Raw genomic sequence first — 12149 nt, 5'->3', positions numbered from 1 at the left:
GCCACCATCCTCTTGGCTGCCTGGGCACAGGGTGGAGGGGAAGCTCACGTTCAGCCCATGGTCCCTCAGGACTCCTGCCAGTGTGGGCTCTGGGCCACGGTGCCCCATGAGAGACCACAGGCTCCATGGGAGCTGCACTGAGATCAAAGTGCAGACTGTCTCCTGGGAGGAGGAAGCTGAGCAGGGCTTGGCCAGGACCCTAGACTCATACAGGGCCTGGCACACATGACATGCATGTAGGGTGCCCGTGCTCCTGAGCTGCTTGGTCCTTTGCCCGTAGTCACAAAAATAGAAAAGGGAAGGAGCCAGGCGGGGACCTGTGTTCTTTCCCACACGTCATGTCACTGCCTCCTCTGCCCTATGTCACGAAGCCCCACCTGTCACAGCCAGGAGGCCAGCACCCCATCCTTCTCCCATCTCTTGCCATGTGCCCCTTAAAGCCCCAGGCCATCTTACTGTAGGGGTCTCCACTCTGCCCAGCTCGGGAGCAAGGTGCTACCACTATGGGACAGGAAAGAGCCAACCCATGGGGGAGCTGATAAAGGCTGCTACTGTCACTGGAGCCTGAGCAGCAGGCTGTCTTTGGCCTCTCAGGAAAGATAGGAGTGGCCCAGATATCCTTAAAGGCAAAGGCCAGCCTCCCTCCCTCTCCTTCCCCATGAGCAAGCCCAAGCCAGCTAGAGAGCAGCTGGTGCCCCCGTGTAGGTGGAGCTCAGAACTCCCTGAGGAGTAGGGCTGGGCCACACTTGGTCTTGTTCCCCTATTACACTATACCCTCACATTTAATGATAGGCCTTCAGGAGCATGAGACCCAAGGCTGGAACTGAGGAGAGGAAGACAGATATGTTGCAGGCACTGAGGCCAATTCAGCCCCAAGATCGACATCACATTGGCAGAAGGCATCTCTACTTTTTATTTCCTATCCCGTCACAGCTGCCCAGCTCAGGGTGAACTTAGATCACTGACAATGGGGCAAACCCCAGGGCTCAGTATGGGTGCAGATTGGTATCTACAGCATTCAGTGTGCATGCAAGTGTGGGCCACTATGGCTGGCTGAAGTGGGGTCAGCACACCAGGAGGGAGTGTCCTGTGAGAAGTGCAACACTGTCGCTGCCCTGGGCCACTGGCATGCTCCAGGTGTGTTCCTGGGAGCCACTGTTTGCAGAAGTAGCGGCTGTTGGTGGCAGAAGGCTGCAGATCTGGGACCAAAGGTGTAGGTCATATGAGCAAGGCTTCTATGGTGTGAGGTGGGATGCAGCATGGGTGACAAAGCCTGCAGGCTAGTGGGGCTGGGGGATGTGGGGAGCCAGGTGGGTTGCAGGTGGAAGGGTGGGTGGGACACCAGCTGGTGTCCTACATCTGTGGGTCCAGGCTTGGGAGCTGTCCCTTGGTCTGAAAACAAACAGCACATGTCTGTGTACCCAGGAGCACATAGATCCCTGGAACCCTTGGCATTTAGGTGACAGAGATACATGCAGAGGCTGTGCAGGTTGGGAACCAAATCTCAAAGGAGTCTGAGCCTGATGTCCCCAGGCTCCTGCACTCAGGGACCATGCCCACCCTCTCCAGCTGTCTCTCTTGTTCCTGTGTACTTTGTGAACTCCAGCAGCCTCTCTTTGTCCCCTCTGTGCCACCAGCTTCCTCCAAAGCTTTTCCCTGTAGGCTAGCTTGGTCCAACAAGCCCTGCCCAGACCCCATGGAAGGGCCCTACTGTGCCACAAGCTGTCCTGGCACCAGGGTGGACAGCATAACATTCATCATTGTCTTCCAGGGGGTCACAGCCTAGGGTCATTTCCAGGCTTCTGCCCTGGCCCCTGTGGCTGTGCAGAGTTCAGGCCCCAGGATGGGGAGTGGTGCCGGAGCCAGGAATGTTGGGGGAGACAGGGACTCCCCTTCTGTCTTCTTGGATGCTTAGGAAGCAGATTGGGGCAGGAAAAGCAGGATGCAGCTATGGCTCCGGCTGGCTGGGGAAGCCCCAGGGTGCCTGGTTGCCAGCCAGGGCTGCTGTGTGTGGGGTAAGCAGAGGATGGGGGAGCTGTCAGCAGGGTGGGAGCCTGGAGCCTGGGGCCTGGGCATACGGCATCTCCAGCGTTCCAGAACTCGGCTTCTCTAATCACCATCGAGATTCCGTTCCATGGGCACTTGGTCTGACAGCTGACCTTCTTTTAATAGCCACAAGTGTTCCGGTGACATCACAGGGTGTCCTGGGCCCACAGCCCCTCCCCCAGAGTCGTCCAGCCCTGTGGTCATACATAGAGGGCTGCAACACCCACACATAGGCACACACTCAGCACAAGACAGACATGTGGGGCACAATCTGTCATGTGTCCTGGAGCATCACAGTAACAGGGTGTCTGCCAGACACATGGTCACACGCACGCTCATGTTATATTCTGTTGCTTCCAATCACAAACCTCCACAAACACACACTCATATACACGCTCTGCACATCATGCGGGCATACCCAAGAATGGTCCCAGCCAACCCCAGGCAGCAAAGGGGCAAGGTGAGAGGTGCAAGGACCTGTGAGTCCTGGACAGCCCACCACACAAGCCCATGGTGAAGGCCCCATGCCCTCCCTTTATAAATTGGCAGGAGACTGGACCAATCACCTTTCTTGGAGTCTCAGCTTCCCATACCTGGACCCTGGGAGGTGCCCTGGCTTCTCCATCCTCCAGGCCCAGATCACAAGGGGACAGTCCACTGGCTTGCTGGGCTGTCCCCCATGCCTCAGTGTCAGTCCAGCCCTGAGGGAGGCAGGAGAGCTCTAGTGAGGTGTGAGGTGGCCTGTGGCAGTCCCCACAACCCCAGCCCCCACCACAAGCCCTTCTCTGGTATCCTATAGGCATTCAGGTGGGAGGCTTAGAATATCTCACTCCAGGTTATAGTCACCAAATCCAGCAAGCGATGCCTGCTGGGGCAGCATTGCGTGTGTGTGTGTGTGTGTGTGTGTGTGTACACACACAACCAGCCCACATGTGGGTATTTAAGTTTGAGGTGAAGAAGTGGTCTTCTGGAGGGTCTAGGTTCTATTAGCAGATGAGAGAACTGGAGGTGTAGCTCAGTGCTTGCTGAGCAAGTGTGAGACCCTGAGTTCCATCTCTATCACCACACACACACACACACACACACACACACAGAGCGATGTGTATTAGCTGGGTGTGATGGCACACACTTTAATCCCAATACTTGAGAGGTTAAAGAAGGAGGATCTCTAAGTTCAGGGTCAACATGAGCTACATAGGGAGACTATCTCAAGAAAACAAAACGAAACAAAACAGATGAGGTTTTCTCCTCAATTCTCACTCTAGAAGTTGAGGAAAGGGACCCTGCTCACCCACCCCCAGAACGCATCAAGGAAGGACTCCACTATCTAGTCTGTCTGCAGTGAAGCAGTAGGAAGGAGGGGGCCAGCTGTGACACAAGAGCCAGGGTGCAGAGGCTGCTCCTGGGGCCACTGATCTAGGCCCTGGGGTGCTGAGGTCACCCAGGGCTGACACCAACTGCAGAGGCCATGGAGGCCCTGGAGGTGCCTGGATCAGCTGAGCTGGACCCCTCCTGCTCTTCAGCCTGCTTTCTAGGGCTCCTATGGGCTTGTGGCTTGATGCTCAGGGCCACAGGGCCTGTGCTGGCTCTCACCTCATTTCTGGATGCCCGTTAGGGCCAGAAATGTTCATCTTTTTTCACCTCTGCCTCTAAACACCATGTTGGCACAGAAAAAGGTGACCTGGAGCTGGAAGACCCAAGCTCAGAGTGGACCCACCAGAAGCTAGAGGTGGACACAGGAAGTTGGAGGGGCCAAGGGACTTGGGGCAGGTTGAGTAAGGCGTGGCCAGGGGCCAGTTGGCATGCACCCTATGTCCTTACCATCTCACTCTCGGAGCCCAGGGACTCCTGGCGCCTGTGTCCTGAGATCCAGCTGAGGTCGGAGGCCTGGAGACTGCTCAGTGTGGAGCGGTGTGTGGATCGGTAACTGAGGGAAGGGCGGCTTCTCTGGCCTGACACACCCAGCAGCACCCCCAGGCACGGCAGGTGCTGTGCAATGGCCACCCTGCAGGGCCCCACATTTGATTAGAGCCAACAGACAGAAGTGTGGACAGAAATACACAGCCCAGGGGCTGGTGAGATGGCTCAGTGGTCTGAAGCACCTACTTGGAACAAGCTTAGCAAAAGCACAGGGACCACGGTTCAATCCCCCAGCACCACATGCCAGCCAGCCCCGCCCCCTGGTGGGCTGAGCTGGCCCCCCACACACATACCCATAAATAAATAAAATTAAAAAAAAAAAAAAAAAGAAACATTTAAAATAAAAAAAAAGAAAGAAAGAAATACACAGCCCAGGGGCAGCATGCTGGTGGGCTTTCAGGGTTGCTGGCATAGAGACAAAGCCCAGCAGTGGGAATGGGGAGAGAGCAGCTCAGGAGTTGAGAGGGAACTAGAGACACCCTGAGTCCTCTAGGCTGGACTGGCTGAGCCTTACAGCTGCCTTTGGGAGGGTGGTAAGTGACAGGCACCATCAGGCAAAAGTGGCCCCACAGGAGAAGCGCCTGCTGGGATTCTTATCAGCTAAGCACAAAGTAGCCACAACTGCCCCAGACCTGCCAGAGCCTGGAAGCTGGGTCCTGTGTTCCTGCTGGGTCTTTCTAGGACACCAGGGACTTGGAGGTTTGTTTTTACAGGGAACAATGGCTGATTAGAGAGACCCTGGCTGCCTTGGGACTTACCTTGGCGACTCAAAATTAGATTAGGACTCTTCCAGAAGCCCTGATAGCCCTTCAAAGAGAGCCACACACTCTCAGACCCCCATGGAGCCAAAAAACCCGGCAAATGCAAGCTCCACCCTCTCCATAGGGCCCAGGGGAGGGTGCCAGAGGCTTGAAGGGGGCTGTACCTGTACTTGGGGTGGGTGATGGCATAAATGATGGGGTTGTGAATGGCAGAGGCCTTGGCAATGACAGCTGGCACTGAGTTCATGTAGGGTGTCAGGACATGTGCATACCTAGACAGAGGAGGCACGACTCTCAAACCCTCCCCGAGACTCAAACTCTGACCCAGCGCAGCAGCCCTCTGAGCCACTGGCCTACTGCAGACCTTGGGAATGCCAGGGAGAATTTGGGGCTGAGGTGGGGGGAGGGAATCTGGGGGTGGTGGAGGGTGGAATTCTGGGGGGAAGACTGCAGGTTTAGGGAGGGTCTCCAGGTCCCACTGTGCCTCCTGGTGTCCCCCCATTGACCTTGGACCTCTGTGCGTTCTTTCTAAGCACCCATGCACAATGCCACCAATCCCTGGCTGCCTCAGAGACACCTGACCCACAGTGGTCCTAGACCAGGTTGGTGCCCACACACCTCCAAGATTTAGGGCTCTGGCAAAGTGCTTGTGAAGTCCAGTCTTCGTCCACACTGCAGCAGCTGGCAAAGCCCCCAGTTGTCACTGCAGAGGGTAGCTCTTAGGTACCCACCGCTAGGTGAGCAGTGCTCCCCTTTGTGCCAGGGCCCAGGCAAGAGACTGGAACTTCAAGGACCACTTCATGTCCCCAAGGAGCCCAGATCTGGGGGTGGCCCAGAGCATCCTCAGAGCATCCCCTGCAGCCTCCATGAGTAGGCTTCTGCCCCCACCCCAGGGCACATGCTCACCCAGCAAAGGCCACCAGGGCCACAGTAGAGTAGGGTGCCCAGGAAAGGACGAAGAGGAGGATGACCAGCAGCGCAATCTTGGCCATCTTCCACTCATTGCGCAACCGCTGCCACTGCCGCCGCTGCCTTGGGGACTTCCCACAGCTCTCAAAGGCCCTGGGGTGGTAGGGTTTCTCAGGTTGCAATAAGGGCTTCAGTGGCTGTCCCTGGGGACACTAAGGAGGGGACATCCTTTCCAGAACAGAGCCTTGCTGCCCCCTCACCATGATAAAAGGTGCCAGGTACTCAGCACATCCTGCAGCTTGGGGTGCCCAGCAGGTGGTAGCCCATTCCCATCTGGACACTCACCGGCCTGTCTCCCGGATAGCCTTGAAGATGAAGATGTAACAGTAAATTATGATGAGCAGTGGCAGGAAGAACACAAAGCAGAAAAGCAGCATGGTGTAGGCACGCACGGAGGGCGTGAAGGTCATGTAGTCCCAGGAGCAGGAGGTCAGCAGCCCCTCGGGCACATAGGCGCCTGGATAGGGAACAGCTCTCAGCCTTCTTGTTGGCCCTGCTCATGGCTTCTGATTTATGGGGGCTTCATGGAGGAGTTCATGCAGAGGCTCCAAGATACGGGGCTGGCCCAGCCACTTCCCAGTCTGGCCCATGTAAGCTGGTCATACCACATACCTGTCACCTTAGGTTACCTGACACTCTTCTATTGGGCCACAGGCTACCTAGGTGACTCTGGGCCCTAATGGAGCACCCTATTTCTCCTGCTCCTAGCAATGGACCCGTAAATGTACATATGATTTGAGGCTCAGGGCACCCCTAGTTCCCACTACTGGCCTGGCCCAAGTTCACCTACCACCCCTCCCAATGTCAGCAACCCACTTACTCCAGCCAAAGAAGGGCGGCAGACTCCAGGCCAGGGCATAGAGCCAGACACCCAGCAGAACAAGCGCTGTCTGCCTCTTGGATGCCATCCCGATGGTGGCCAGTGGGCGTGTGATAACCAGATAGCGGTCTAGGGTGATGGCCGTCAGGGTGATCATGGAAGTGATGCCAAAGAGAGCTCCGCAGAAGGCGTAGAACTCGCAGCCTGTGGGCAGAGTGTTACCCAAGCTCTTGCAGGGGAGCCCATCGGGGTTCCAAGAGCAAGTGAGGTCTGGGTTGGAAGGAGATGCCCCCTTCCCTGCCTCCTCCCCTGACTCTCAGGAGAACAGGCCCAGCCCTCTGCACTCCACCTGCTCCACATCAGGGTGAGGCTGCAGAGCCTCCGGGCCAAACCCAGTCTGCCCTCCTCCCTCCCTCATGCATGGGGAGCAGTGGCTAACTACCCTGTGCCTAGGGAGGCCCTGCTTCATTTGGGCCACCCACACTGGGGGGCATCCCTGCCAACTCCCATCTCCTCCCTGAAGCAGGAGGGAACCCTGGATGCCCACCTGCCTCTCCAAAGAGCCACCGCTTGTAGAGGCTGCTGGTGAAGAAGACGGGGGCTTGGGTGAAGGACATGAGGAAGTCGCTGACCGCGAGGTTGATAATGAACATGTTGGCCGGGGTCCTCAGGCCTCTGCTCCTGAGAGGATCAGCAGGCAGTCAAGGGTGCGTCCTCATACTTCAGAGCCCAGCATCCACATGCCACACATCTGCATGTTTATGCACAAAGGCTTTGCATGTGTTCACCCATGGAAGTGCACCACACATACACCTGCACTGCACATGCCCCATATGCACATGTGTGCATGTGGACAGGAAGGGCAGAGCTGACCGCCACCCTCCTCTGTCTAGCAGGTACTCCCCTGGGAACAAAGCAGAGAGTGGTGTCTCTCTGAATGCCACCCCTTCTGGCACACTTTGCTTGGGCAGACCTCTCCAGCCACAGGCTCCTCAGAGCATCCCCTGTCTGCCTCCTGCTCATCTCCACCACTGTCCCCTCCTTCCAAGCTCCTGCTGGGCCCAGCCCTGTGCAGCAAAGCTATCTTATAGCCTTTATCCTGGCAGTGACAAAGGGTGGAGGAGCTGATGTTTGTGAACACAAGCAGCCACCTTTGCAAACCTTGTCTCTCTGGGTCTCCCCTGAAAGAGGTATTCACATTTTTCATATGGGGACACCAAGGCCCTCATGCACAAATAACTTGCTCTGGTCACAAAGCCCAGGGAGTGGCACAGCCAGGCAAGGCATATGCAGGACCTGAGAAATCCCCACCCAACTCATAGAGGAGAGCACAGGAGTGAAATCAAGAGGACAGTAACATGCTTGGTGATGTTAGGTGGCAGAGGAGCTGGGAAATGGTGGTCCCTCAGTCTGGCTCACAGTGTCACCTGCCTATCTCAGCCATCAGTGGCCAGAGGACCAAGTAGGTCAGGGAGTCCACCAATGAGACTTATGACCCAGGTACCCAGGACTGCTCTTCAAAGTGGAAGCAGCATGCTTACTGGGGCAGAAACCCAAGGGTCCCCATGGTCCCTGGCTTCTGCAGAGCATGGGCCCAGGCCTGATTGATATATGCCATCCAAGATTCCCCAGGCCTGAGACCATACAGGCTTGGCCCTACCTCCCCACCCGACCCTGAGAGCCCCATGTCCCACCCACCCTCCAACTGGCACCTGCAGAAGGTGTAGATGACTGTCAGGTTGCCCAGCATCCCAGTGAGCCCCACCAGCAGGATCACTGTGCCCAGAGCGTAGTGAGCATGTGCCGGAACATCAACTGTGGGGAAGGGGACCCAGGCTGCAGCCTGAGCCCCGGCTTTCTGCAGAGAGAGAAGTGGGCAGCTCATCACCCGCTGTCACCTTCCAGGGTCCCTGAAAAGGAAGGCTCAGGGCTGCCGGAGTCAGGTGGGTGACTGAGGCACAAATGGTAAAGCCACCTGCCCACCTAGTTAGCTGGTGACCAAGCAGAATGGAAATTTGGTCTTCTGAAAGTCAAAATGTCTTTACAAGGTGTGATAAAAAATACATTGAGTGCCATGGCCACGCACCATTCAACAAAAAGACAGGTTTATAGAAACATGACCGTGAGTCCATCCACCTTCCTCACTGGATCTGGCACTGTACAACTTTCAGTTCTTCCTGAAAATCAAAATTACCATGAAAGGTCAAGGTTTTGAGTGGAGTCAGGACATTGAAGCAGTCATGACTGTGCAGCTAAAGACATTCTAGAAAAACAACTTTCTGGACCTGCTTCAGAAAGTGGCAAGATGAAAACAAAACAAGGGCTGGGGAGATAGCTCAGTAGAATAAGCACTTGCCTGGCAAGTGCAAGGTCCTGAGTTCAATCCCCAGTACTGAAAAAGAAAAGAATACAAAAGAAATCAAAACAAAAAAAAAAAAAAAAGAAAGAAAAAAGAGCCAGGCATGGTGGAGCATGCCTGTAATTCCAGCATTTGGGAGGCTGAGGCAAGAGGAGCTCCTCTAGTTCAAGGTCAAGCTGAGCTACATAGTGAGACCCTGTCTCCAAACAAAGAAAAGAAAACGAAGTAACAAGAACAATGAGATGAGTGTTTTCAAAGCCAGGGGAGGATTTTGAGAGGAGCTCATCACGATGTCTTTTATTGTAATAACTTTTTGGTCCTGTCTCATGGCTTCCCATGGACAGCATAGGGAAGGCATTGCCCTGTGCGGTTAGTGCCAAGGGATTAAAACACATCTCCCACCTGGCTCCTGGCCCAGCGCCTGGGTCTGGGTTCAGTCCTTCCCAGAGCCCCACTCTGACCTGCATAAATCCAGAGCCCTGGCCATGCTTGCCAGAGGGTATCAAGCCAAGGGCAGGCTATAACAGTTCCTGGAAGGGCTGCCTCAGTTTACTCAGTGTGTTCTGGGGATGGCCTGAGATGCCATCACAGAGCTCAGGCCTTTTCTGTCACTGTCAGAGCAGCAGCTGGAAGTGGGAGAGAGGGTTTTGTACCCGCATTCCCAGCCTTACCGTGGGGCTGCCCAGTGGGAGCTGGTCCAGCTTGGAGAGGTTGATTGGGGCGCTGTCCCCACTGCCAGGTGCCAATGGGGTGGCCATGAAGGTGGGCTCCTGGGCTGGGCACTTCAGGACTTGTGGCCTGGAAGGTGGATTTATTCTGAAGCTGGTAGTCCTTGTTCCTGCACACAGGGATGCCAAGGGGTTAAGGGCTTCAGTTTTCCAGGCCCCCAGTTCTCTGGCTTCCAGGCTGGACACCGACCACCAGCTCCTGCATCCTGTGCGGATCCAACTGCAGCTGTGCTTGGGGCCAGCGTCTGCTTGGTGTGTGGCCAAGCGCGAAGGGCTGCATGTCACAGTCAGGTCCCCTCTCAGCCTGGTGCCTCCCACCCTTAAAGAGAGGCGCTGAGGGCCGCCCATGCGCAGTCACTCCTTGTGGCTGGCTCCCCAGACGCTGGTCCCTGGGAGTCCACAGATGGCAGCAGGACTGTGTACATGAGAGTACGTGTGCATGTGCGTGTGTGCCGCACAGGGATGTGGCCGGGCCCACGTCCTGGCACCAGACGTAGGCTTTTGTCCTGCTTCTAACGAAGTTCTGCAGGCTGTCCTGGGCTCATCAGAAGAGTGGGCCGCTCAGGAGCTCCTATGCGGGGGAAGAGGATCACTGTGAGCTCCAGGCCAGCCAGGGCTACACAAAGCACAGAGGGTCCCAGAGCAGCATCTCTACTCTGGCCCAAGGACTGGGCACCCTCCACTTGGTCTTCAGAGCCCACAGCTCCCTAGACAGCACATTTTCTCCAGGGCTGACACCCAGCAGCCCCCAAAGGCAATGAGGATCAGTTCCCTCCAGGACCCACCCCCTGGGACAGCCGCTCCCTGCCTGGGGCCTGCCCTCCCCCTGAAGCAGCATCAACAGCTGCCCCTGATGGCCATGACACCTGTGCTGTCCTGGCTGTGAGCCACATCTGACTCCAAGGAGGGGTGAAGCTCGCATTAGGGATGTTTGCTTTCATTGCTATGAGCTTGGCAATCAGCAAGAGGCCCCAGGAAGGAGTAGTCTTTCTTCCTGAGGAGAATAGAAAAGTATCCCACTACTGGAGATTAGCATCAGGTGTGTGCCCTGGCCCACCTGCCAGCCAGGGAACGCCTACCTACCAGGCCTCTTTTCTCCATGAGCTATTTTTTTTTTAACCCCTGGCACTGGGGATGGAACCCAGGGGTGCTCTACCACTGAGCTGCATTCCCAGACCATTTTTTTATTTTGAGACAAGATTACCCTAAGTTGCCCAAGCCAGTCCCTGGAACTTGCAATCCTCCTGCCTCAGCCTCCCAGACTGCTGGGACTACAGGTGTGCACCACCGCCCTGGGTCAGCTGCTCCCGCTCTAACCGTACTCATCACAACTGTGGTTGGGGATGCTGAGCACCAAACTCAGGCTCCAGGTGGTCTGGGTAAGGCTCCAACTGACGGGAGGTGTTCAACTGCACCAGCTGACAGCGCTTGAGACTAAGTGTCTTGCACTCAGAGCCACAGGGGAAGGGAGGGGGCAGATCACAGATCACCCAGCCTGGGCTCCCCAAACCTCCCCATTCCTCATTAGTCTCAGCAGTGCCTGGTCAAGATCATTGAGGGCACTGTCCTAGGCCCAGGCTGCTCACATCTCCTCCCCACTTCTAGGAGTACTCACTGGGGGTTCACTGATGGCAATGTCACCTGACTGTGTTCATTTCCTCTGGCTGCATATGGGTTTGTCTGCTCACCTGTGTGAACCATGCCCAGGGGAATAAGCATTGCATCAGGAAAATCAACACCTCTGCCAGATGTGGCGGCACATGGCTGTGATCCCAGCACTCAAGAGGCTGAGGCAGAAGGGTGGCTAAAGGTTTGAGACCAACCTGGGCTACATAGCAAGACGCTATCTCAAGAAAAAAAGAATAAAGATAATCAACCCATGCTAGGTCCCTGCTCCCCTAAATGTGGTCTAAGGAGTGGCCACTTCCATGTCACCTTAGCTTGCTGGAAATATGGCCTTCCCTGACTCAGGTAGCTGATCCCCATGCCAGGCTCCTCCCAGGGATTCAGGAGATGGTGACAGTGGTAGAAGGGGACCCTGAGGCTACCCAGAGGTCAGTGACAGTAGGATGCACTCCAACACTGGAGGCAGAAAGGACTACAGGAGGAAGATAGCTCCAGATTTCCAGGAGTGGGGTTGTGCTACAGAGTGTGGCAAGGAGAGGTCCCTGTTGAGCAGGGATCACACACACACACACACACACACACACACACACATACACACACACAGCTTCCTGGTTCATGCAGAAGCCTGGTGAGGGTTAGAGTGGTGTGGTAGCAGGGAGCAGAGTCTGGCTCTGTAGCAATAGATGGTGGGGTTGCCTCTGAAGGGTGCTCTTGATATAGGGAGAAAAACTGACCTCAGGTGGGTGACCTCCAAATGATACAGGGAACCTCCAAATGACAGAGGGGAAAAATGATCTCCCAACCTGATCTGGACGAGTTCGTGCTCTCTAAAACCAAAGAATAAATTTTAGGAACAAATGGAGGTTATGAGCAGAATATATTTATTGTGGGAAAGAAAGCTCCTGTCTGAGAGAGGGACA

At 55.7% G+C, this 12149-nt stretch overlaps 1 protein-coding gene across 1 annotated transcript; it reads right to left on the bottom strand.

The window, feature by feature from the left end:
• Positions 1-1353: 1353 nt before the first annotated feature.
• Opn4 (opsin 4) lies at positions 1354-11304 on the bottom strand. The gene is made up of 11 exons (XM_012516915.2): positions 11292-11304; positions 9547-9713; positions 8229-8374; positions 7064-7197; positions 6517-6720; positions 5982-6153; positions 5634-5789; positions 4892-4999; positions 3868-4051; positions 2613-2747; positions 1354-1392 (listed from the first exon to the last, which is right to left on the bottom strand). Exons 1-11 carry the CDS (start codon positions 11302-11304, stop codon positions 1354-1356), a joined length of 1458 nt encoding a protein of 485 aa, XP_012372369.2.
• Positions 11305-12149: the final 845 nt, after the last annotated feature.

Source organism: Octodon degus, unplaced genomic scaffold, assembly GCF_000260255.1.
Source record: "Octodon degus isolate 3935 unplaced genomic scaffold, OctDeg1.0 scaffold00132, whole genome shotgun sequence".
Classification (NCBI taxonomy): Eukaryota; Metazoa; Chordata; class Mammalia; order Rodentia; family Octodontidae; genus Octodon; species Octodon degus.
Note: the sequence above shows the minus strand (reverse complement) of the source record. Positions and strands in the feature narration are given on the sequence as shown.

Bases quoted from the DNA above. Each gene is read 5' to 3' on its own strand.
- Opn4 (XM_012516915.2), bottom strand. The intron at 5,000-5,633 runs GTGAGCATGTGC...TCCTCTGTCTAG, and splicing joins GCCCTGGTGGCCTTTGCTGG to GTATGCACATGTCCTGACAC. The intron at 4,052-4,891 runs GTACAGCCCCCT...GGGGCCCTGCAG, and splicing joins ATCACCCACCCCAAGTACAG to GGTGGCCATTGCACAGCACC.